General features: G+C 42.6%; 1 protein-coding gene across 2 annotated transcripts in view; it reads left to right on the top strand.

The window, feature by feature from the left end:
• The window catches only part of LOC115115570 (serine/threonine-protein phosphatase 2A 55 kDa regulatory subunit B gamma isoform-like), a 53,199-nt gene extending 30,254 nt beyond the window's left edge, over window positions 1–22,945 (top strand). For both annotated transcript variants that reach the window (XM_065018535.1, XM_065018534.1), the window contains 4 exons: window positions 297–461; window positions 575–744; window positions 20,411–20,502; window positions 20,737–22,945. In XM_065018535.1, the coding sequence (XP_064874607.1) occupies window positions 297–461; window positions 575–744; window positions 20,411–20,502; window positions 20,737–21,031 (722 nt within the window). In that variant the 3' untranslated portion in view covers window positions 21,032–22,945. The remainder of the gene's footprint in view (window positions 1–296; window positions 462–574; window positions 745–20,410; window positions 20,503–20,736) is intronic.
• The last annotated feature ends 2,138 nt before the right edge of the window (window positions 22,946–25,083 follow it).

A 25,083-nucleotide genomic window follows, 5' to 3' on the forward strand; every position in this document is an offset into this window, starting at 1 on the left:
TTATTACATCTATACATTTTTCTCTCCTTTTGTGGCATGTAACACAGCTGAATAGAACACACACACTCCTCACCCCAGACAGGATTTGCGTGTTACAATTAATCTGAAGTTCAGATTATCCTCCCACTACCGCTAGTACCCCCTAAAGGTATGTGTATAATACTATATGTAATAATGTCAGTGTGTTTTGGTGTATTATTCTGAATATGCTATGTTTGTAATCACCCTCGTACACAATCAAATGTGTGTATGCTGTTATATAGACAGTATGTTGTAGTCCTGAACCTGTGCCCCAGACATCGTGGATATCAAGCCAGTCAACATGGAGGATCTGACAGAGGTGATAACAGCAGCAGAGTTCCATCCTCACCACTGTAACCTGTTGGTCTATAGCAGCAGTAAGGGAACTCTACGGCTCTGTGACATGAGAGAGGCCGCACTGTGTGACAAACACTCCAAACGTGAGTACTCACACACACGCACACACACATGCACACACACAAACACGCACGCACGCACACACACACACACACACACACTAACACACACACTCTCACCCCGTCTCCTCCCCCAGTGTTTGAGGAGCCGGAAGACCCCAGTAACCGCTCCTTCTTCTCTGAGATCATCTCGTCTGTGTCGGACGTGAAGTTCAGCCACAGCGGGCGCTACCTGCTGACCAGAGACTACCTCACTGCCAAGGTGTGGGACCTGAACATGGAGAACAAGCCCCTGGAGATATACCAGGTGAGGAGTCCAATATCACTATTAACACAGAGACACAGACAGTACGTAATATCACTATTAAAACAGAGACACAGACAGTATGTAATATCACTATTAAAACAGAGACACAGACAGTATGTAATATCACTATTAACTCAGACAGTATGTAATATCACTATTAAAACAGAGACACAGACAGTATGTAATATCACTATTAAAACAGAGACACAGACAGTATGTAATATCACTATTAACTCAGACAGTACGTAATATCACTATTAAAACAGAGACACAGACAGTATGTAATATCACTATTAACACAGAGACACAGACAGTATGTAATATCACTATTAAAACAGAGACACAGACAGTACGTAATATCACTATTAAGACAGAGACACAGACAGTATGTAATATCACTATTAACTCAGACAGTACGTAATATCACTATTAACACAGAGACACAGACAGTACGTAATATCACTATTAAAACAGAGACACAGACAGTATGTAATATCACTATTAAAACAGAGACACAGACAGTATGTAATATCACTATTAACTCAGAGACACAGACAGTATGTAATATCACTATTAACACAGAGACACAGACAGTATGTAATATCACTATTAACACAGACAGTAAGTAATATCACTATTAACTCAGACAATATGTAATATCACTATTAGTACAGAGACACAGACAGTATGTAATATCACTATTAACACAGAGACACAGACAGTATGTAATATCACTATTAACACAGAGACACAGACAGTATGTAATATCACTATTCACTCAGACAGTATGTAATATCACTATTAACACAGAGAGTATGTAATATCACTATTAACACAAAGACACAGACAGTATGTAATATCACTATTAACTCAGACAGTATGTAATATCACTATTAACACAGAGACACAGACAGTATGTAATATCACTATTAACTCAGACAGTATGTAATATCACTATTAACACAGAGACACAGACAGTATGTAATATCACTATTAACACAGAGACACAGACAGTATGTAATATCACTATTAACTCAGACAATATGTAATATCACTATTAACACAGAGAGTATGTAATATCACTATGAACACAAAGACACAGACAGTATGTAATATCACTATTAACTCAGACAGTATGTAATATCACTATTAACACAGAGAGTCAGACAATATGTAATATAACTATTAACTCAGACAATATGTAATATCACTATTAACACAGAGACACTGACAGTATGTCATATCACTATTAAAACAGAGACACAGACAGTATGTAATATCACTATTAACATAGAGACACAGACAGTATGTAATATCACTATTAACTCAGAGACACAGACAGTATGTAATATCACTATTAACTCAGAGAGTATGTAATATCACTATTAACTCAGAGACACAGACAGTATGTAATATCACTATTAAAACAGAGACACAGACAGTATGTAATATCACTATTAACTCAGACAGTATGTAATATTACTACTAACACAGAGACACTGACAGTATGTAATATCACTATTAACTCAGACAATATGTAATATCACTATTAACACAGAGACACAGACAATATGTAATATCACTATTAACACAGAGACACAGACAGTATGTAATATCACTATTAACACAGAGACACAGACAGTATGTAATATCACTATTAACTCAGAGACACAGACAGTATGTAATATCACTATTAACACAGAGACACAGACAGTATGTAATATCACTATTAACACAGAGACACAGACAGTATGTAGTATCACTATTAACACAGAGACACAGACAGTATGTAATATCACTATTAAAACAGAGACACAGACAGTATGTAATATCACTATTAACACAGAGACACAGACAGTATGTAATATCACTATTAACACAGAGACACAGACAGTATGTAATATCACTATTAACACAGAGACACAGACAGTATGTAATATCACTATTAACTCAGAGACACAGACAGTACGTAATATCACTATTAAGACAGAGACACAGACAGTATGTAATATCACTATTAACACAGACAGTACGTAATATCACTATTAACACAGAGACACAGACAGTACGTAATATCACTATTAAAACAGAGACACAGACAGTATGTAATATCACTATTAAAACAGAGACACAGACAGTATGTAATATCACTATTAAAACAGAGACACAGACAGTATGTAATATCACTATTAACTCAGAGACACAGACAGTATGTAATATCACTATTAACACAGAGACACAGACAGTATGTAATATCACTATTAACACAGACAGTAAGTAATATCACTATTAACTCAGACAATATGTAATATCACTATTAGTACAGAGACACAGACAGTATGTAATATCACTATTAACACAGAGACACAGACAGTATGTAATATCACTATGAACACAGAGACACAGACAGTATGTAATATCACTATTAACTCAGACAGTATGTAATATCACTATTAACACAGAGAGTCAGACAATATGTAATATAACTATTAACTCAGAGAGTATGTAATATCACTATTAACTCAGAGACACAGACAGTATGTAATATCACTATTAACACAGAGAGTATGTAATATCACTATTAGTACAGAGACACAGACAGTATGTAATATCACTATTAACACAGAGACACAGACAGTATGTAATATCACTATTAACACAGAGACACAGACAATAGGTAATATAACTATTAACTCAGACAATATGTAATATCACTATTAACACAGAGAGTATGTAATATCACTATTAACACAGAGACACAGACAGTATGTATTATCACTATTAACTCAGACAGTATGTAATATCACTATTAACACAGAGACACAGACAGTATGTAATATCACTATTAACACAGAGACACAGACAGTATGTAATATCACTATTAACTCAGACAATATGTAATATCACTATTAACACAGAGAGTATGTAATATCACTATGAACACAAAGACACAGACAGTATGTAATATCACTATTAACTCAGACAGTATGTAATATCACTATTAACACAGAGAGTCAGACAATATGTAATATAACTATTAACTCAGACAATATGTAATATCACTATTAACACAGAGACACTGACAGTATGTCATATCACTATTAAAACAGAGACACAGACAGTATGTAATATCACTATTAACATAGAGACACAGACAGTATGTAATATCACTATTAACTCAGAGACACAGACAGTATGTAATATCACTATTAACTCAGAGAGTATGTAATATCACTATTAACTCAGAGACACAGACAGTATGTAATATCACTATTAAAACAGAGACACAGACAGTATGTAATATCACTATTAACTCAGACAGTATGTAATATTACTACTAACACAGAGACACTGACAGTATGTAATATCACTATTAACTCAGACAATATGTAATATCACTATTAACACAGAGACACAGACAATATGTAATATCACTATTAACACAGAGACACAGACAGTATGTAATATCACTATTAACACAGAGACACAGACAGTATGTAATATCACTATTAACTCAGAGACACAGACAGTATGTAATATCACTATTAACACAGAGACACAGACAGTATGTAGTATCACTATTAACACAGAGACACAGACAGTATGTGATATCACTATTAAAACAGAGACACATACAGTATGTAATATCACTATTAACACAGAGACACAGACAGTATGTAATATCACTATTAACACAGAGACACAGACAGTATGTAATATCACTATTAAAACAGAGACACAGACAGTATGTAATATCACTATTAACACAGACAGTAAGTAATATCACTATTAACTCAGACAATATGTAATATCACTATTAGTACAGAGACACAGACAGTATGTAATATCACTATTAACACAGAGACACAGACAGTATGTAATATCACTATTAACACAGAGACACAGACAGTATGTAATATCACTATTAACACAGAGAGTATGTAATATCACTATTAACACAGAGAGTATGTAATATCACTATTAACACAAAGACACAGACAATATGTAATATAACTATTAACTCAGACAATATGTAATATCACTATTAACACAGAGAGTCAGACAATATGTAATATAACTATTAACTCAGACAATATGTAATATCACTATTAACACAGAGAGTCAGACAATATGTAATATAACTATTAACTCAGACAATATGTAATATCACTATTAACTCAGAGACACAGACAGTATGTAATATAACTATTAACATAGAGACACAGACAGTATGTAATATCACTATTAACTCAGAGACACAGACAGTATGTAATATCACTATTAACACAGAGACACAGACAGTATGTAATATCACTATTAACTCAGAGAGTATGTAATATCACTATTAACTCAGAGTATCACTATTAACTCAGAGACACAGACAGTATGTAATATCACTATTAAAACAGAGACACAGGCAGTATGTAATATCACTATTAACACAGAGACACAGACAGTATGTAATATCACTATTAACTCAGACAGTATGTAATATCACTATTAACTCAGACAATATGTAATATCACTATTAACACAGAGACACAGACAATATGTAATATCACTATTAACACAGAGACACAGACAGTATGTAATATCACTATTAACACAGAGACACAGACAGTATGTAATATCACTATTAACTCAGAGACACAGACAGTATCTAATATCACTGTTAACACAGAGACACAGACAGTATGTAATATCACTATTAACACAGAGACACAGACAGTATGTAATATCACTATTAACACAGAGACACAGACAGTATGTAATATCACTATTAACACAGAGACACAGACAGTATGTAATATCACTATTAACACAGAGACACAGACAGTATGTAATATCACTATTAAAACAGAGACACATTAACACAGAGACAGACAGTATGTAATATCACTATTAACACAGAGACACAGACAGTATGTAATATCACTATTAACACAGAGACACAGACAGTATGTAATATCACTATTAACACAGAGACACAGACAGTATGTAATATCACTATTAACACAGAGACACAGACAGTATGTAATATCACTATTAACTCAGAGACACAGACAGTACGTAATATCACTATTAAGACAGAGACACAGACAGTATGTAATATCACTATTAACTCAGACAGTACGTAATATCACTATTAACACAGAGACACAGACAGTATGTAATATCACTATTAAAACAGAGACACAGACAGTATGTAATATCACTATTAACACAGAGACACAGACAGTATGTAATATCACTATTAACACAGAGACACAGACAGTATGTAATATCACTATTAATACAGAGACTCAGACAATAGGTAATATAACTATTAACTCAGACAAAATGTAATATCACTATTAACACAGAGAGTATGTAATATCACTATTAACACAAAGACACAGACAGTATGTAATATCACTATTAACTCAGACAGTATGTAATATCACTATTAACAAACAGACACAGACAGTATGTAATATCACTATTAACTCAGACAGTATGTAATATCACTATTAACACAGAGACACAGACAGTATGTAATATCACTATTAACACAGAGACACAGACAGTATGTAATATCACTATTAACTCAGACAATATGTAATATCACTATTAACACAGAGAGTATGTAATATCACTATGAACACAAAGACACAGACAGTATGTAATATCACTATTAACTCAGACAGTATGTAATATCACTATTAACACAGAGACACAGACAGTATGTAATATCACTATTAACTCAAACAGTATGTAATATCACTATTAACACAGAGAGTCAGACAATATGTAATATAACTATTAACTCAGACAATATGTAATATCACTATTAACACAGAGACACTGACAGTATGTCATATCACTATTAAAACAGAGACACAGACAGTATGTAATATCACTATTAACATAGAGACACAGACAGTATGTAATATCACTATTAACTCAGAGACACAGACAGTATGTAATATCACTATTAACTCAGAGACACAGACAGTATGTAATATCACTATTAAAACAGAGACACAGACAGTATGTAATATCACTATTAACTCAGAGAGTATGTAATATCACTATTAACACAGAGACACAGACAGTATGTAATATCACTATTAAAACAGACAGACACAGACAGTATGTAATATCACTATTAACACAGAGACACAGACAGTATGTAATATCACTATTAACTCAGACAGACATGTAATATTACTACTAACACAGAGACACTGACAGTATGTAATATCACTATTAACTCAGACAATATGTAATATCACTATTAACACAGAGACACAGACAATATGTAATATCACTATTAACACAGAGACACAGACAGTATGTAATATCACTATTAACACAGAGACACAGACAGTATGTAATATCACTATTAACTCAGTATTAACTCAGAGACACAGACAGTATGTAATATCACTATTAACACAGAGACACAGACAGTATGTAATATCACTATTAACACAAAGACACAGACAGTATGTAATATCACTATTAACACAGAGACACAGACAGTATGTAATATCACTATTAACACAGAGACACAGACAGTATGTAATATTACTACTATCACAGAGACACAGACAGTATGTAATATCACTATTAACACAGAGACACAGACAGTATGTAATATCACTATTAACTCAGACAGTATGTAATATCACTATTAACACAGAGACACTGACAGTATGCAATATAACTATTAACTCAGACAATATGTAATATCACTATTAACACAGAGACACTGACAGTATGTAGTATCACTATTAACACAGAGACACAGACAGTATGTAATATCACTATTAAAACAGAGACACAGACAGTATGTAATATCACTATTAACACAGAGACACAGACAGTATGTAGTATCACTATTAACACAGAGACACAGACAGTATGTAATATCACTATTAAAACAGAGACACAGACAGTATGTAATATCACTATTAACACAGAGACACAGACAGTATGTAATATCACTATTAACACAGAGACACAGACAGTATGTAATATCACTATTAACACAGAGACACAGACAGTATGTAATATCACTATTAACACAGAGACACAGACAGTATGTAATATCACTATTAACTCAGAGACACAGACAGTACGTAATATCACTATTAACACAGAGACACAGACAGTATGTAATATCACTATTAACTCAGACAGACAGTATGTAATATCACTATTAACACAGAGACACAGACAGTATGTAATATCACTATTAACACAGAGACACAGACAGTATGTAATATCACTATTAACACAGAGACACAGACAGTATGTAATATCACTATTAACACAGAGACACAGACAGTATGTAATATCACTATTAACACAGAGACACAGACAGTATGTAATATCACTATTAACACAGAGACTCAGACAATATGTAATATAACTATTAACTCAGACAATATGTAATATCACTATTAACACAGAGAGTATGTAATATCACTATTAACACAAAGACACAGACAGTATGTAATATCACTATTAACTCAGACAGTATGTAATATCACTATTAACAAACAGACACAGACAGTATGTAATATCACTATTAACTCAGACAGTATGTAATATCACTATTAACACAGAGACACAGACAGTATGTAATATCACTATTAACACAGAGACACAGACAGTATGTAATATCACTATTAACTCAGACAATATGTAATATCACTATTAACACAGAGAGTATGTAATATCACTATGAACACAAAGACACAGACAGTATGTAATATCACTATTAACTCAGACAGTATGTAATATCACTATTAACACAGAGACACAGACAGTATGTAATATCACTATTAACTCAAACAGTATGTAATATCACTATTAACACAGAGAGTCAGACAATATGTAATATAACTATTAACTCAGACAATATGTAATATCACTATTAACACAGAGACACTGACAGTATGTCATATCACTATTAAAACAGAGACACAGACAGTATGTAATATCACTATTAACATAGAGACACAGACAGTATGTAATATCACTATTAACTCAGAGACACAGACAGTATGTAATATCACTATTAACTCAGAGACACAGACAGTATGTAATATCACTATTAAAACAGAGACACAGACAGTATGTAATATCACTATTAACTCAGAGAGTATGTAATATCACTATTAACTCAGAGACACAGACAGTATGTAATATCACTATTAAAACAGAGACACAGGCAGTATGTAATATCACTATTAACACAGAGACACAGACAGTATGTAATATCACTATTAACTCAGACAGTATGTAATATTACTACTAACACAGAGACACTGACAGTATGTAATATCACTATTAACTCAGACAATATGTAATATCACTATTAACACAGAGACACAGACAATATGTAATATCACTATTAACACAGAGACACAGACAGTATGTAATATCACTATTAACACAGAGACACAGACAGTATGTAATATCACTATTAACTCAGAGACACAGACAGTATGTAATATCACTATTAACACAGAGACACAGACAGTATGTAATATCACTATTAACACAGAGACACAGACAGTATGTAATATCACTATTAACACAGAGACACAGACAGTATGTAATATCACTATTAACACAGAGACACAGACAGTATGTAATATTACTACTATCACAGAGACACAGACAGTATGTAATATCACTATTAACACAGAGACACAGACAGTATGTAATATCACTATTAACTCAGACAGTATGTAATATCACTATTAACACAGAGACACTGACAGTATGTAATATAACTATTAACTCAGACAATATGTAATATCACTATTAACACAGAGACACTGACAGTATGTAATATCACTATTAAAACAGAGACACAGACAGTATGTAATATCACTATTAACTCAGACAATATGTAATATCACTATTAACACAGAGAGTATGTAATATCACTATGAACACAAAGACACAGACAGTATGTAATATCACTATTAACTCAGACAATATGTAATATCACTATTAACACAGAGACACTGACAGTATGTCATATCACTATTAAAACAGAGACACAGACAGTATGTAATATCACTATTAACATAGAGACACAGACAGTATGTAATATCACTATTAACTCAGAGACACAGACAGTATGTAATATCACTATTAACTCAGAGACACAGACAGTATGTAATATCACTATTAAAACAGAGACACAGACAGTATGTAATATCACTATTAACTCAGAGAGTATGTAATATCACTATTAACTCAGAGACACAGACAGTATGTAATATCACTATTAAAACAGAGACACAGGCAGTATGTAATATCACTATTAACACAGAGACACAGACAGTATGTAATATCACTATTAACTCAGACAGTATGTAATATTACTACTAACACAGAGACACTGACAGTATGTAATATCACTATTAACTCAGACAATATGTAATATCACTATTAACACAGAGACACAGACAATATGTAATATCACTATTAACACAGAGACACAGACAGTATGTAATATCACTATTAACACAGAGACACAGACAGTATGTAATATCACTATTAACTCAGAGACACAGACAGTATGTAATATCACTATTAACACAGAGACACAGACAGTATGTAATATCACTATTAACACAGAGACACAGACAGTATGTAATATCACTATTAACACAGAGACACAGACAGTATGTAATATCACTATTAACACAGAGACACAGACAGTATGTAGTATCACTATTAACACAGAGACACAGACAGTATGTAATATCACTATTAAAACAGAGACACAGACAGTATGTAATATCACTATTAACACAGAGACACAGAGAGTATGTAATATCACTATTAACACAGAGACACAGACAGTATGTAATATCACTATTAACACAGAGACACAGACAGTATGTAATATCACTATTAACACAGAGACACAGACAGTATGTAATATTACTACTATCACAGAGACACAGACAGTATGTAATATCACTATTAACACAGAGAGTCAGACAATATGTAATATAACTATTAACTCAGACAATATGTAATATCACTATTAACACAGAGACACAGACAGTATGTAATATCACTATTAACACAGAGACACAGACAGTATGTAATGTGGGAATACCTTACTGAGCCACTACACTGGGAGAGTAGGGGGATACCTTACTGAGCCACTACACTGGGAGAGTAGGGGATACCTTACTGAGCCACTACACTGGGAGAGTAGGGGATCACTATTACACTGGGAGAGGATTGGGGGATACCTTACTGAGCCACTACACTGGGAGAGGATGGAGGACAGGATACCTTACTGAGCCACTACACTGGGAGAGGAGGGACAGGTATATCCTTACTGAACCACTACACTGGGAGAGGGGATAATATCAGCCATTAACACAGAGGACAGGGGTACCTTACTGAGCCACTACACTGGGAGAGTAGGAGGATACCTTACTGAGCCACTACACTGGGAGAGGAGGATACCTTACTGAGCCACTACACTGGGAGTAGACAGGGGATATACTACTAACACAGGGATACCTTACTCAGCCACTACACTGGGAGAGTAGGAGGGGATACCTGAGGAGAGTAGGGGGATACCTTACTGAGCCACTACACTGGGAGAGTAGGAGGGGATACCTTACTGAGCCACTACACTGGGAGAGTAGGAGGGGATACCTTACTGAACCACTACACTGGGAGAGGAGGGGGGGATACCTTACTGAGCCACTACACTGGGAGAGTAGGAGGGGATACCTTACTGAGCCACTACACTGGGAGAGTAGGAGGGGATACCTTACTGAGCCACTACACTGGGAGAGTAGGAGGGGATACCTTACTGAGCCACTACACTGGGAGAGTAGGAGGGGATACCTTACTGAGCCACTACACTGGGAGAGTAGGAGGGGATACCTTACTGAGCCACTACACTGGGAGAGTAGGAGGATACCTTACTGAGCCACTACACTGGGAGAGTAGGAGGGGATACCTTACTGAGCCACTACACTGGGAGAGTAGGAGGGGATACACTTACTGAGCCACTACACTGGGAGAGTAGGAGGGGATACCTTACTGAGCCACTACACTGGGAGAGTAGGAGGATACCTTACTGAGCCACTACACTGGGAGAGTAGGAGGGGATACCTTACTGAGCCACTACACTGGGAGAGTAGGAGGGATACCTTACTGAGCCACTACACTGGGAGAGTAGGAGGGATACCTTACTGAGCCACTACACTGGGAGAGTAGGGGGGATACCTTACTGAGCCACTACACTGGGAGAGTAGGGGGATACCTTACTGAGCCACTACACTGGGAGAGTAGGGGGATACCTTACTGAGCCACTACACTGGGAGAGTAGGGGGGATACCTTACTGAGCCACTACACTGGGAGAGTAGGAGGGGATACCTTACTGAGCCACTACACTGGGAGAGTAGGGGGATACCTTACTGAGCCACTACACTGGGAGAGTAGGGGGATACCTTACTGAGCCACTACACTGGGAGAGTAGGGGGATACCTTACTGAGCCACTACACTGGGAGAGTAGGAGGGGATACCTTACTGAGCCACTACACTGGGAGAGTAGGGGGATACCTTACTGAGCCACTACACTGGGAGAGTAGGAGGGGATACCTTACTGAGCCACTACACTGGGAGAGTAGGAGGGGATACCTTACTGAGCCACTACACTGGGAGAGTAGGAGGGGATACCTTACTGAGCCACTACACTGGGAGAGGAGGGGGGATACCTTACTGAGCCACTACACTGGGAGAGGAGGGGGATACCTTACTGAGCCACTACACTGGGAGAGTAGGGGGGATACCTTACTGAGACTACACTGGGAGAGTAGGAGGGATACCTTACTGAGCCACTACACTGGGAGAGTAGGAGGGGATACCTTACTCAGCCACTACACTGGGAGAGTAGGAGGGGATACCTTACTGAGCCACTACACTGGGAGAGGAGGGGGGGATACCTTACTGAGCCACTACACTGGGAGAGTAGGAGGGGATACCTTACTGAGCCACTACACTGGGAGAGGAGGGGGGATACCTTACTGAGCCACTACACTGGGAGAGTAGGAGGGGATACCTTACTGAGCCACTACACTGGGAGAGTAGGAGGGGATACCTTACTCAGCCACTACACTGGGAGAGTAGGAGGGGATACCTTACTGAGCCACTACACTGGGAGAGTAGGAGGGGATACCTTACTCAGCCACTACACTGGGAGAGTAGGAGGGGATACCTTACTGAGCCACTACACTGGGAGAGTGGGAGGGGATACCTTACTGAGCCACTACACTGGGAGAGTAGGAGGGGATACTTTGCTGAGCCACTACACTGGGAGAGTAGGAGGGGATACCTTACTGAGCCACTACACTGGGATAGTAGGAGGGGATACCTTACTGAGCCACTACACTGGGAGAGTAGGAGGGGATACCTTACTGAGCCACTACACTGGGAGAGTAGGAGGGGATACCTTACTGAGCTACTACACTGGGAGAGTAGGGGGGATACCTTACTGAGCCACTACACTGGGAGAGTAGGGGGGATACCTTACTGAGCCACTACACTGGGAGAGTAGGGGGGATACCTTACTGAGCCACTACACTGGGAGAGTAGGAGGGGATACCTTACTGAGCCACTACACTGGGAGAGTAGGAGGGGATACCTTACTGAGCCACTACACTGGGAGAGTAGGGGGGATACCTTACTGAGCCACTACACTGGGAGAGTAGGGGGGATACCTTACTGAGCCACTACACTGGGAGAGTAGGGGGGATACCTTACTGAGCCACTACACTGGGAGAGTGGGAGGGGATACCTTACTGAGCCACTACACTGGGAGAGTAGGAGGGGATACCTTACTGAGCCACTACACTGGGAGAGTAGGAGAGGATACCTTACTGAGCCACTACACTGGGAGAGTAGGAGGGGATACCTTATTGAACCACTACACTGGGAGAGGAGGGGGGGTTACCTTACTGAGCCACTACACTGGGAGAGGAGGGGGGATACCTTACTGAACCACTACACTGGGAGAGGAGGGGGATACCTTACTGAGCCACTACACTGGGAGAGTAGGAGGGATACCTTACTGAGCCACTACACTGGGAGAGTAGGAGGGGATACCTTACTCAGCCACTACACTGGGAGAGTAGGAGGATACCTTACTGAGCCACTACACTGGGAGAGGAGGGGGGGATACCTTACTGAGCCACTACACTGGGAGAGTAGGAGGGGATACCTTACTGAGCCACTACACTGGGAGAGTAGGAGGGGATACCTTACTGAGCCACTACACTGGGAGAGTAGGAGGGGATATTACACTCAACGGAACGACTTGATTAGTGTAGTGTCAACAACGCAGACACTGCCAGCTAGCCTACATAGTCAACAACGCAGCCTCTGCCAGCTAGCCTACTTCAGCAGTACTGTATCATTTTAATCATTTTAGTCAATAAGATTCTTGCTACGTAAGCTGCTTTCTGAACACTCGAGACGTGTAGTCCACTTGTCATTCAATCTCCTTTGCATTAGCGTAGCCTCTTGTGTAGCCTGTCAACTATGTGTCTGTCTATCCCTGTTCTCTCCTCTGCACAGACCATACAAACGCTCCACACCGCGTGGCCGCGGCCACCCTAATCTGGTGGTCCCAGCGCGCACGACCACGTGGAGTTCCAGGTCTCCGGTAGCCTCTGGAACTGCCGATCTGCGGCCAACAAGGCAGAGTTCATCTCAGCCTATGCCCTCCCTCCAGTCCCTCGACTTCTTGGCACTGAAGGAAACATGGGTCACCACAGACAACACTGCTACTCCTACTGCTCTCTCTTCGTCTGCCCACGTGTTCTCGCACACCCCGAGCTTCTGGTCAGCGGGGTGGTGGCACCGGGATCCTCATCTCTCCCAAGTGGTCATTCTCTCTTTCTCCCCTTACCCATCTGTCTATCGCCTCCTTTTGAATTCCATGCTGTCACAGTTACCAGCCCTTTCAAGCTTAACATCCTTATCATTTATCGCCCTCCAGGTTCCCTCGGAGAGTTCATCAATGAGCTTGATGCCTTGATAAGCTCCTTTCCTGAGGACGGCTCACCTCTCACAGTTCTGGGCGACTTTAACCTCCCCCGTCTACCTTTGACTCATTCCTCTCTGCCTCCTTCTTTCCACTCCTCTCCTCTTTTGACCTCACCCTCTCACCTCCCCCTACTCACAAGGCAGGAAATACGCTCGACCTCATCTTTACTAGATGCTGTTCTTCCACTAACCTCATTGCAACTCCCTCCAAGTCTCCGACCACTACCTTGTATCCTTCTCCCTCTCGCTCTCATCCAACACTTCCCACACTGCCCCTACTCGGATGGTATCGCGCCGTCCCAACCTTCGCTCTCTCTCCCCCGCTACTCTCTCCTCTTCCATCCTATCATCTCTTCCCTCTGCTCAAACCTTCTCCAACCTATCTCCTGATTCTGCCTCCTCAACCCTCCTCTCCTCCCTTTCTGCATCCTTTGACTCTCTATGTCCCCTATCCTCCAGGCCGGCTCGGTCCTCCCCTCCCGCTCCGTGGCTCAACGACTCATTGCGAGCTCACAGAACAGGGCTCCGGGCAGCCGAGCGGAAATGGAGGAAAACTCGCCTCCCTGCGGACCTGACATCCTTTCACTCCTCCTCTCTACATTTTCCTCTTCTCTCTCTGCTGCTAAAGCCACTTTCTACCACTCTAAATTCCAAGCATCTGCCTCTAACCCTAGGAAGCTCTTTGCAACCTTCTCCTCCCTCCTGAATCCTCCTCCCCCTCCCCCCTCCTCCCTCTCTGCAGATGACTTCGTCAACCATTTTGAAAAGAAGGTCGACGACATTCGATCCTCGTTTGCTAAGTCAAACGACACCGCTGGTTCTGCTCACACTGCCCTACCCTGTGCTCTGACCTCTTTCTCCCCCTCTCTCCAGATGAAATCTCGCGTCTTGTGACGGCCGGCCGCCCAACAACCTGCCCGCTTGACCCTATCCCCTCCTCTCTTCTCCAGACCATTTCCGGAGACCTTCTCCCTTACCTCACCTCGCTCATCAACTCATCCCTGACCGCTGGCTACGTCCCTTCCGTCTTCAAGAGAGCGAGAGTTGCACCCCTTCTGAAAAAACCTACACTCGATCCCTCCGATGTCAACAACTACAGACCAGTATCCCTTCTTTCTTTTCTCTCCAAAACTCTTGAACGTGCCGTCCTTGGCCAGCTCTCCCGCTATCTCTCTCAGAATGACCTTCATGATCCAAATCAGTCAGGTTTCAAGACTAGTCATTCAACTGAGACTGCTCTTCTCTGTATCACGGAGGCGCTCCGCACTGCTAAAGCTAACTCTCTCTCCTCTGCTCTCATCCTTCTAGACCTATCGGCTGCCTTCGATACTGTGAACCATCAGATCCTCCTCTCCACCCTCTCCGAGTTGGGCATCTCCGGCGCGGCCCACGCTTGGATTGCGTCCTACCTGACAGGTCGCTCCTACCAGGTGGCGTGGCGAGAATCCGTCTCCACACCACGTGCTCTCACCACTGGTGTCCCCCAGGGCTCTGTTCTAGGCCCTCTCCTATTCTCGCTATACACCAAGTCACTTGGCTCTGTCATAACCTCACATGGTCTCTCCTATCATTGCTATGCAGACGACACACAATTAATCTTCTCCTTTCCCCCTTCTGATGATCAGGTGGCGAATCGCATCTCTGCATGTCTGGCAGACATATCAGTGTGGATGACGGATCACCACCTCAAGCTGAACCTCGGCAAGACGGAGCTGCTCTTCCTCCCGGGGAAGGACTGCCCGTTCCATGATCTCGCCATCACGGTTGACAACTCCATTGTGTCCTCCTCCCAGAGCGCTAAGAACCTTGGCGTGATCCTGGACAACACCCTGTCGTTCTCAACTAACATCAAGGCGGTGGCCCGTTCCTGTAGGTTCATGCTCTACAACATCCGCAGACTACGACCCTGCCTCACACAGGAAGCGGCGCAGGTCCTAATCCAGGCACTCGTCATCTCCCGTCTGGATTACTGCAACTCGCTGTTGGCTGGGCTCCCTGCCTGTGCCATTAAACCCCTACAGCTCATCCAGAACGCCGCAGCCCGTCTGGTGTTCAACCTTCCCAAGTTCTCTCACGTCACCCCGCTCCTCCGCTCTCTCCACTGGCTTCCAGTTGAAGCTCGCATCCGCTACAAGACCATGGTGCTTGCCTACGGAGCTGTGAGGGAACGGCACCTCAGTACCTCCAGGCTCTGATCAGGCCCTACACCCAAACAAGGGCACTGCGTTCATCCACCTCTGGCCTGCTCGCCTCCCTACCACTGAGGAAGTACAGTTCCCGCTCAGCCCAGTCAAAACTGTTCGCTGCTCTGGCCCCCCAATGGTGGAACAAACTCCCTCACGACGCCATGACAGCAGAGTCAATCACCACCTTCCGGAGACACCTGAAACCCCACCTCTTTAAGGAATACCTAGGATAGGATAAAGTAATCCCTCTCACCCCCTTAAAAGATTTAGATGCACTACTGTTCCACTGGATGTCATAAGGTGAATGCACCAATTTGTAAGTCGCTCTGGATAAGAGCGTCTGCTAAATGACTTAAATGTAAATGTAAATGGATACCTTACTGAGTCACTACACTGGGAGAGTAGGAGGGGATACCTTACTGAGCCACAACACTGGGAGAGTGGGAGGGGATACCTTACTGAGCCACTACACTGGGAGAGTAGGGGGGATACTTTGCTGAGCCACTACACTGGGAGAGTAGGAGGGGATACCTTACTGAGCCACTACACTGGGAGAGTAGGAGGGGATACCTTACTCAGCCACTACACTGGGAGAGTAGGAGGGGATACCTTACTGAGCCACTACACTGGGAGAGTAGGAGGGGATACCTTACTGAGCCACTACACTGGGAGAGTGGGAGGGGATACCTTACTGAGCCACTACACTGGGAGAGTAGGGGGGATACCTTACTGAGCCACTACACTGGGAGAGTAGGGGGGATACCTTACTGAGCCACTACACTGGGAGAGTAGGAGGGGATACCTTACTGAGCCACTACACTGGGAGAGTGGGAGGGGATACCTTACTGAGCCACTACACTGGGAGAGTAGGAGGGGATACCTTACTGAGCCACTACACTGGGAGAGTAGGAGGGGATACCTTACTGAGCCACTACACTGGGAGAGTAGGAGGGGATACCTTACTGAGCCACTACACTGGGAGAGTAGGAGGGGATACCTTACTGAGCCACTACACTGGGAGAGTAGGGGGGATACCTTACTGAGCCACTACACTGGGAGAGTAGGAGGGGATACCTTACTGAGCCACTACACTGGGAGAGTAGGAGGGGATACCTTACTGAGCCACTACACTGGGAGAGTAGGAGGGGATACCTTACTGAGCCACTACACTGGGAGAGTAGGAGGGGATACCTTACTGAGCCACTACACTGGGAGAGTAGGAGGGGATACCTTACTGAGCCACTACACTGGGAGAGTAGGAGGATACCTTACTGAGCCACTACACTGGGAGAGTAGGAGGGGATACCTTACTGAGCCACTACACTGGGAGAGTAGGAGGATACCTTACTGAGCCACTACACTGGGAGAGTAGGAGGATACCTTGCTGAGCCACTACACTGGGAGAGTAGGAGGATACCTTACTGAGCCACTACACTGGGAGAGTGGGGGGATACCTTACTGAGCCACTACACTGGGAGAGTAGGGGGGATACCTTACTGAGCCACTACACTGGGAGAGTGGGAGGGGATACCTTACTGAGCCACTACACTGGGAGAGTAGGAGGGGATACCTTACTGAGCCACTACACTGGGAGAGTAGGGGGGATACCTTACTGAGCCACTACACTGGGAGAGTGGGAGGGGATACCTTACTGAGCCACTACACTGGGAGAGTAGGGGGATACCTTACTGAGCCACTACACTGGGAGAGTGGGAGGATACCTTACTGAGCCACTACACTGGGAGAGTAGGGGGATACCTTACTGAGCCACTACACTGGGAGAGTAGGAGGGATACTTACTGAGCCACTACACTGGGAGAGTGGGGGGATACCTTACTGAGCCACTACACTGGGAGAGTAGGAGGGGATACCTTACTGAGCCACTACACTGGGAGAGTAGGGGGATACCTTACTGAGCCACTACACTGGGAGAGTAGGGGGATACCTTACTGAGCCACTACACTGGGAGAGTGGGAGGGATACCTTACTGAGCCACTACACTGGGAGAGTGGGAGGGGATACCTTACTGAGCCACTACACTGGGAGAGTAGGAGGGATACCTTACTGAGCCACTACACTGGGAGAGTGGGAGGATACCTTACTGAGCCACTACACTGGGAGAGTAGGAGGGATACCTTACTCAGCCACTACACTGGGAGAGTAGGAGGGGATACCTTACTGAGCCACTACACTGGGAGAGTAGGAGGGGATACCTTACTGAGCCACTACACTGGGAGAGTAGGAGGGGATACCTTACTCAGCCACTACACTGGGAGAGTAGGAGGGGATACCTTACTGAGCCACTACACTGGGAGAGTAGGAGGGGATACCTTACTCAGCCACTACACTGGGAGAGTAGGAGGGGATACCTTACTGAGCTACTACACTGGGAGAGTAGGGGGATACCTTACTGAGCCACTACACTGGGAGAGTGGGAGGGGATACCTTACTGAGCCACTACACTGGGAGAGTAGGAGGGGATACCTTACTGAGCCACTACACTGGGAGAGTAGGAGGGGATACCTTACTGAGCCACTACACTGGGAGAGGATGGGGGGATACCTTACTGAGCCACTACACTGGGAGAGTGGGAGGGGATACCTTACTGAGCCACTACACTGGGAGAGTAGGAGGGGATACCTTACTGAGCCACTACACTGGGAGAGTAGGAGGGGATACCTTACTGAGGCCTATCTACATCTGCAATGCAGCAAGGAGACTGAGAGGGAGGTGGGGGATGGGAGAATGTAAGAACTGTAAAACTCTTCCTTCATTGAGGAGAGGAGAGGACAGGAGAGGGGGAGGGGGAGAAAAGGTTAACACTGAAGTAAAAAAGGAAAGATGTGAAGGTGCAAGTGCAAGTGTTAAGAAGGGCGGGGTGGGTTGTGAGGGAAGACAACAGGCAATGTTTTCTTCAACACAACACATTTTCATTGGTCAGCGAGAACGGTATGGAAGCAAACATACCAATACGTTTTGATTTACAACCAAACCATCAACTCAGTTTGACCGTAGATGGACCACTGGACGCAGACATCACCACCCAGACAAAATGCTGATACAAGCAGGTCCAACAAATCAATAGGGAAGTGTGTGTGTGCGTGTGTGTGTGCGTGTGCGTGCGCCTGTGCGTGCGCCTGCCTGGCTCTGTCCTAAATGGATTAGATTAGAATGTGGTTCTGTAGTTCTCCTAAAATATATTAGGTTTATCCTCTCCTCTCTCAGAATGAATATACTGTAATAAGTGTCACAGCTGTCTATGTGAGTACTGTGCTGTGGATTCTGTTTAGAGCTGTCCCTGTCAGTGTTGCACACTGTGTCCTGACTCTGTGTGTGTGTGTGTTGGCTGTGAACAGTGTGTTGATTAAATCTCTGCGTGTGATCCTGCAGGTGCATGAATACCTCCGCAGCAAGCTTTGCTCCCTGTACGAGAACGACTGCATCTTCGACAAGTTTGAGTGTGTCTGGAACGGCTCAGACAGGTAGATGAAGTGTGTGTGTGTGTGAGAGAGAGAGAGAGAGAGAGAGAGAGAGAGAGAGAGAGTTTGTGAGTGGCTCTTCTAATCCGTTATTTGTTGCTCTCGGAATGAATGTCTGTGCTCATGGCGTTATTCAGCACAAGGGCAGAATAGGACATTCTCAAGGACCTAGGCACATTGACTTCCTTTGTCTCCTCTCAACTCTTCTCTCTCTCTCCCTCCATCCCCCTCTCCCAGTGTGATCATGACTGGGGCCTACAACAATTTCTTCCGGATGTTTGACCGGAACACCAACCGTGACGTGACCCTGGAGGCGTCCAGGGAGAGCAGTAAGCCCCGGGCCGTGCTCAAGCCTCGCCGCGTCTGCCAGGGCGGGAAACGACGCAAGGATGACATCAGCGTGGACAGCCTGGACTTCACCAAGAAGATCCTGCACACGGCCTGGCACCCCACGGAGAACATCATCGCCATCGCTGCCACCAACAACCTGTACATCTTCCAGGACAAACTCAACCAGGAGATGCATGGCTGAGAGAGAGAGAGAGCAGGAGGCTGGAGACATACACACACACACATACTGATGCAAACATTAATTCAGACAGTAAGGCAAGCAAGAACATGTAACATATGCACACACACACACACACACACACACACACTCTCGCTCTCTCTCTAGATGACAGGGAGATGCTGTAAAGACACACACTCCGCAGTTCTCAGTGGATGGACCGGTCCACCCTAGGACCAGACAGGGGGAGCTGGATAACCCAATAAGAATGATGCTGGATTATGGTTTATGGAATTCTAAATCATGGATGTGTTGACTGTTGACCTCTGGATTGTGGCTGATCTGATGGTGTTTGTTTTGCTATTGGTCATTTTTGCATTCTGAGGGGTTTGACCTCTTGACCGGAGGAGCTTTCACACGTGTCTGCCTTTTTCTGATCATCTGCCTCTTCCTCTTCTTCCCCTTCCTCCTCACTCTGTTTCTGTACATGTCTGTGCTCAGTCCTCTCCTACAGTCTGGACTGATTCTTGACGTTGGTGTAAAAAAAACCTTTGTGGTTCCTGGTGGTAACTAGTGGAAATGTTTGCGGAATGTTTGAAGTCTAATTATAGTTTTTTTGTTAAATCATGAATTATCATTAATGATGATGATGATGGTAAAAGTGATGACAATGACAGTTAATGGTACATGAGACATTAGTCAGTAGGACGTTGTTCCACAAGGCTGCCTGTCACACCTAGGTGACATTTCATCCTGGTGTTTCAGTTGATTGTGAAGACTGCTGGGGAACTTGGCTGTGTCGTGCTACTTTGCAATGAAATACAAGGAATGAAGCAAAAATCAAGTCCAACAATCAAGCAAAAAATATGCTGCATGATGGATTTTTTTTTTGTTTATATAAATTTACTGGCTGCCTTTCTAACCATAAACAGGCTGTAAAAAGGCTTCTGGAGCTCTGCCTCTACACAGCACTAGTTACCATAGACAACAACAAAGAGCTCTCCTTTTGTTTGTGTTTACCGGACACAAAAAGCATGTTTACCAGTGTTCAGTTTTACGGTGTACATTTGAAATGAAGCCCAAATAATACATAGTTTTACATGAAGATACTGAACCAGAGGTATGGGGAATGTTTTATCAACGTTGTAAACTAAACTGTTAAAGGAATGTTTTATCAACGTTGTAATCTAAACCTTTAAAGGAATGTTTTATCAACGTTCTAATCTAAACCTTTAAAGGAATGTTTTATCAACGTTGTAATCTAAACCTTTAAAGGAATGTTTTATCAACGTTGTAATCTAAACCTTTAAAGGAATGTTTGATCAACGTTGTAATCTAAACCTTTAAAGGAATGTTTGATCAACGTTGTAATCTAAACCTTTAATAAAGGAATGTTTTATCAACGTTGTAATCTAAACCTTTAAAGGAATGTTTTATCAACGTTGTAATCTAAACCTTTAAAGATATGATTTATCAGGGTTGTAATCTAAATCTTTAAAAGAATGTTTAATCAACATTGTAATCTAAATCTTTAAAGGAACGTTTTATCAGGGTTGTAATCTAAACCTTTAAAGGGCCTGAATGGTATCTGCTGGATATTCAACTCTTTTTGACATTTCTAGGTTTGTTGTTTCGGATCAAGAACCAAGTGTGCAGAGCCGATCATCTCTGACGATGGTGTTCATGGCAACAAGAGAGAGATTATTAAACTCTTCCCTCTAGCCTTTCAACAAATTCAGAATTTTTTGGAGAAGTTATTGTTAACTTATGTCTTTTTTTAACATCTGTCACGTGTTTGATTTCATGTCCTGCTGCCCTGGCATTGATTCACATATTTTGTGTTCATGTATTTTCAACGGGAAAAAAAAATCTCATGAACAATTTCGAATAAGTTGATGTTATTTTTTTTTTCTGAATAAAGATTTCAACAATATTGCATCCTAGTTAGTTAGGCTGTGGTGTCTTTCAGCAGCAGCACCACTTCCAGCAGCATACCACCCTGCATACCACTGCTGGCTCTCTTTTGAAGCTAAGCAGGGTTGGTCCTGGTCAGATCCTGGATGGGAGACCAGATGCTGCTGGAAGTGGTGTTGGAGGGCCAGTAGGAGGCACTCTTTCCTCTGGTCTAAAAAAATATCCCAATTCCCCAGGGCAGTGATTGGGGACACTACCCTGTGTAGGGTGCCGTCTTTCGGATGGGATGTTAAATGGGTGTCCTGACTCTCTGAGGTCATTAAAGATCCCATGGCACTTATCGTAGGGGTGTTAACCCCGGTGTCCTGGCTAAATTCCCAATCTGGCCATCAAACCATAACAGTCACCTAATAATCCCCAGTTTACAATTGGCTCATTCATCCCCCTCCTCTCCCCTGTAACTATTCCCCAGGTTGTTGCTGCAAATGAGAATGTGTTCTCAGTCAATTTACCTGGTAAACAACAGATAAATAAAAATTAAACTTCTGTAGGTGTTAAATAATCAATTCCAATATGATCACTATTCAATCAGTTATCATTGATGTATAGTGAGTGCTATTAATTTATTCATTGCTGTTTGTGTACTTTATAGGAGTGTAGCTGCAACATTAGTCTTCATATGGATCAATATACACAGCTCAAAAAAATAAAGGGAACACTTAAACAACACAATGTAACTCCAAGTCAATCACACTTCTGTGAAATCAAACTGTCCACTTAGGAAGCAAAACTGATTGACAATAAATTTCACATGCCATTGTGCAAATGGAATAGACAACAGGTGGAAATTATAGGCAATTAGCAAGACACCCCCAATAAAGGAGTGGTTCTGCAGGTGGTGACCACAGACCACTTCTCAGTTCCTATGCTTCCTGGCTGATGTTCTGGTCACTTTTCGAATGCTGGCGGTGCTTTCACTCTAGTGGTAGCATGAGACGGAGTCTACAACCCACACAAGTGGCTCAGGTAGTGCAGCTCATCCAGGATGGCACATCAATGCGAGCTGTGGCAAGAAGGTTTGCTGTGTCTGTCAGCGTAGTGTCCAGAGCATGGAGGCGCTACCAGGAGACAGGCCAGTACATCAGGAGACGTGGAGGAGGCCGTAGGAGGGCAACAACCCAGCAGCAGGACCGCTACCTCCGCCTTTGTGCAAGGAGGAGCACTGCCAGAGCCCTGCAAAATGACCTCCAGCAGGCCACAAATGTGCATGTGTCTGCTCAAACGGTCAGAAACAGACTCCATGAGGGTGGTATGAGGGCCCGACGTCCACAGGTGGGGGTTGTGCTTACTACAGCCCAACACCGTGCAGGACGTTTGGCATTTGCCAGAGAACACCAAGATTGGCAAATTTGCCACTGGCGCCCTGTGCTCTTCACAGATGAAAGCAGGTTCACACTGAGCAGTGACAGACGTGACAGAGTCTGGAGACGCCGTGGAGAACGTTCTGCTGCCTGCAACATCCTCCAGCATGACCGGTTTGGCGGTGGGTCAGTCATGGTGTGGCATTTCTTTGGGGGGCCGCACAGCCCTCCATGTGCTCGCCAGAGGTAGCCTGACTGCCATTAGGTACCGAGATGAGATCCTCAGACCCCTTGTGAGACCATATGCTGGTGTGGTTGGCCCTGGGTTCCTCCTAATGCAAGACAATGCTAGACCTCATGTGGCTGGAGTGTGTCAGCAGTACCTGCAAGAGGAAGGCATTGATGCTATGGACTGGCCCGCCCGTTCCCCAGACCTGAATCCAATTGAGCACATCTGGGACATCATGTCTCGCTCCATCCACCAATGCCATGTTGCACCACCTCACCAGGAACATGCCCAGGCATTGTAGGGAGGTCATACAGGCACGTGGAGGCCACACACACTACTGAGCCTCATTTTGACTTGTTTTAAGGACATTACATCAAAGTTGGATCAGCCTGTTGTGTGGTTTTCCACTTTAATTTTGAGTGTCACTCCAAATCCAGAACTCCATGGGTTGATACATTTCATTTCCATTGATCATTTTTGTATGATTTTGTTGTCAGCACATTCAACTATGTAAAGAAAAAAGTATTTAATAAGAATATTTCATTCATTCAGATCTAGCATGTGTTATTTTA

Source organism: Oncorhynchus nerka, linkage group LG5 (assembly GCF_034236695.1).
Source record: "Oncorhynchus nerka isolate Pitt River linkage group LG5, Oner_Uvic_2.0, whole genome shotgun sequence".
Classification (NCBI taxonomy): domain Eukaryota; kingdom Metazoa; phylum Chordata; class Actinopteri; order Salmoniformes; family Salmonidae; genus Oncorhynchus; species Oncorhynchus nerka.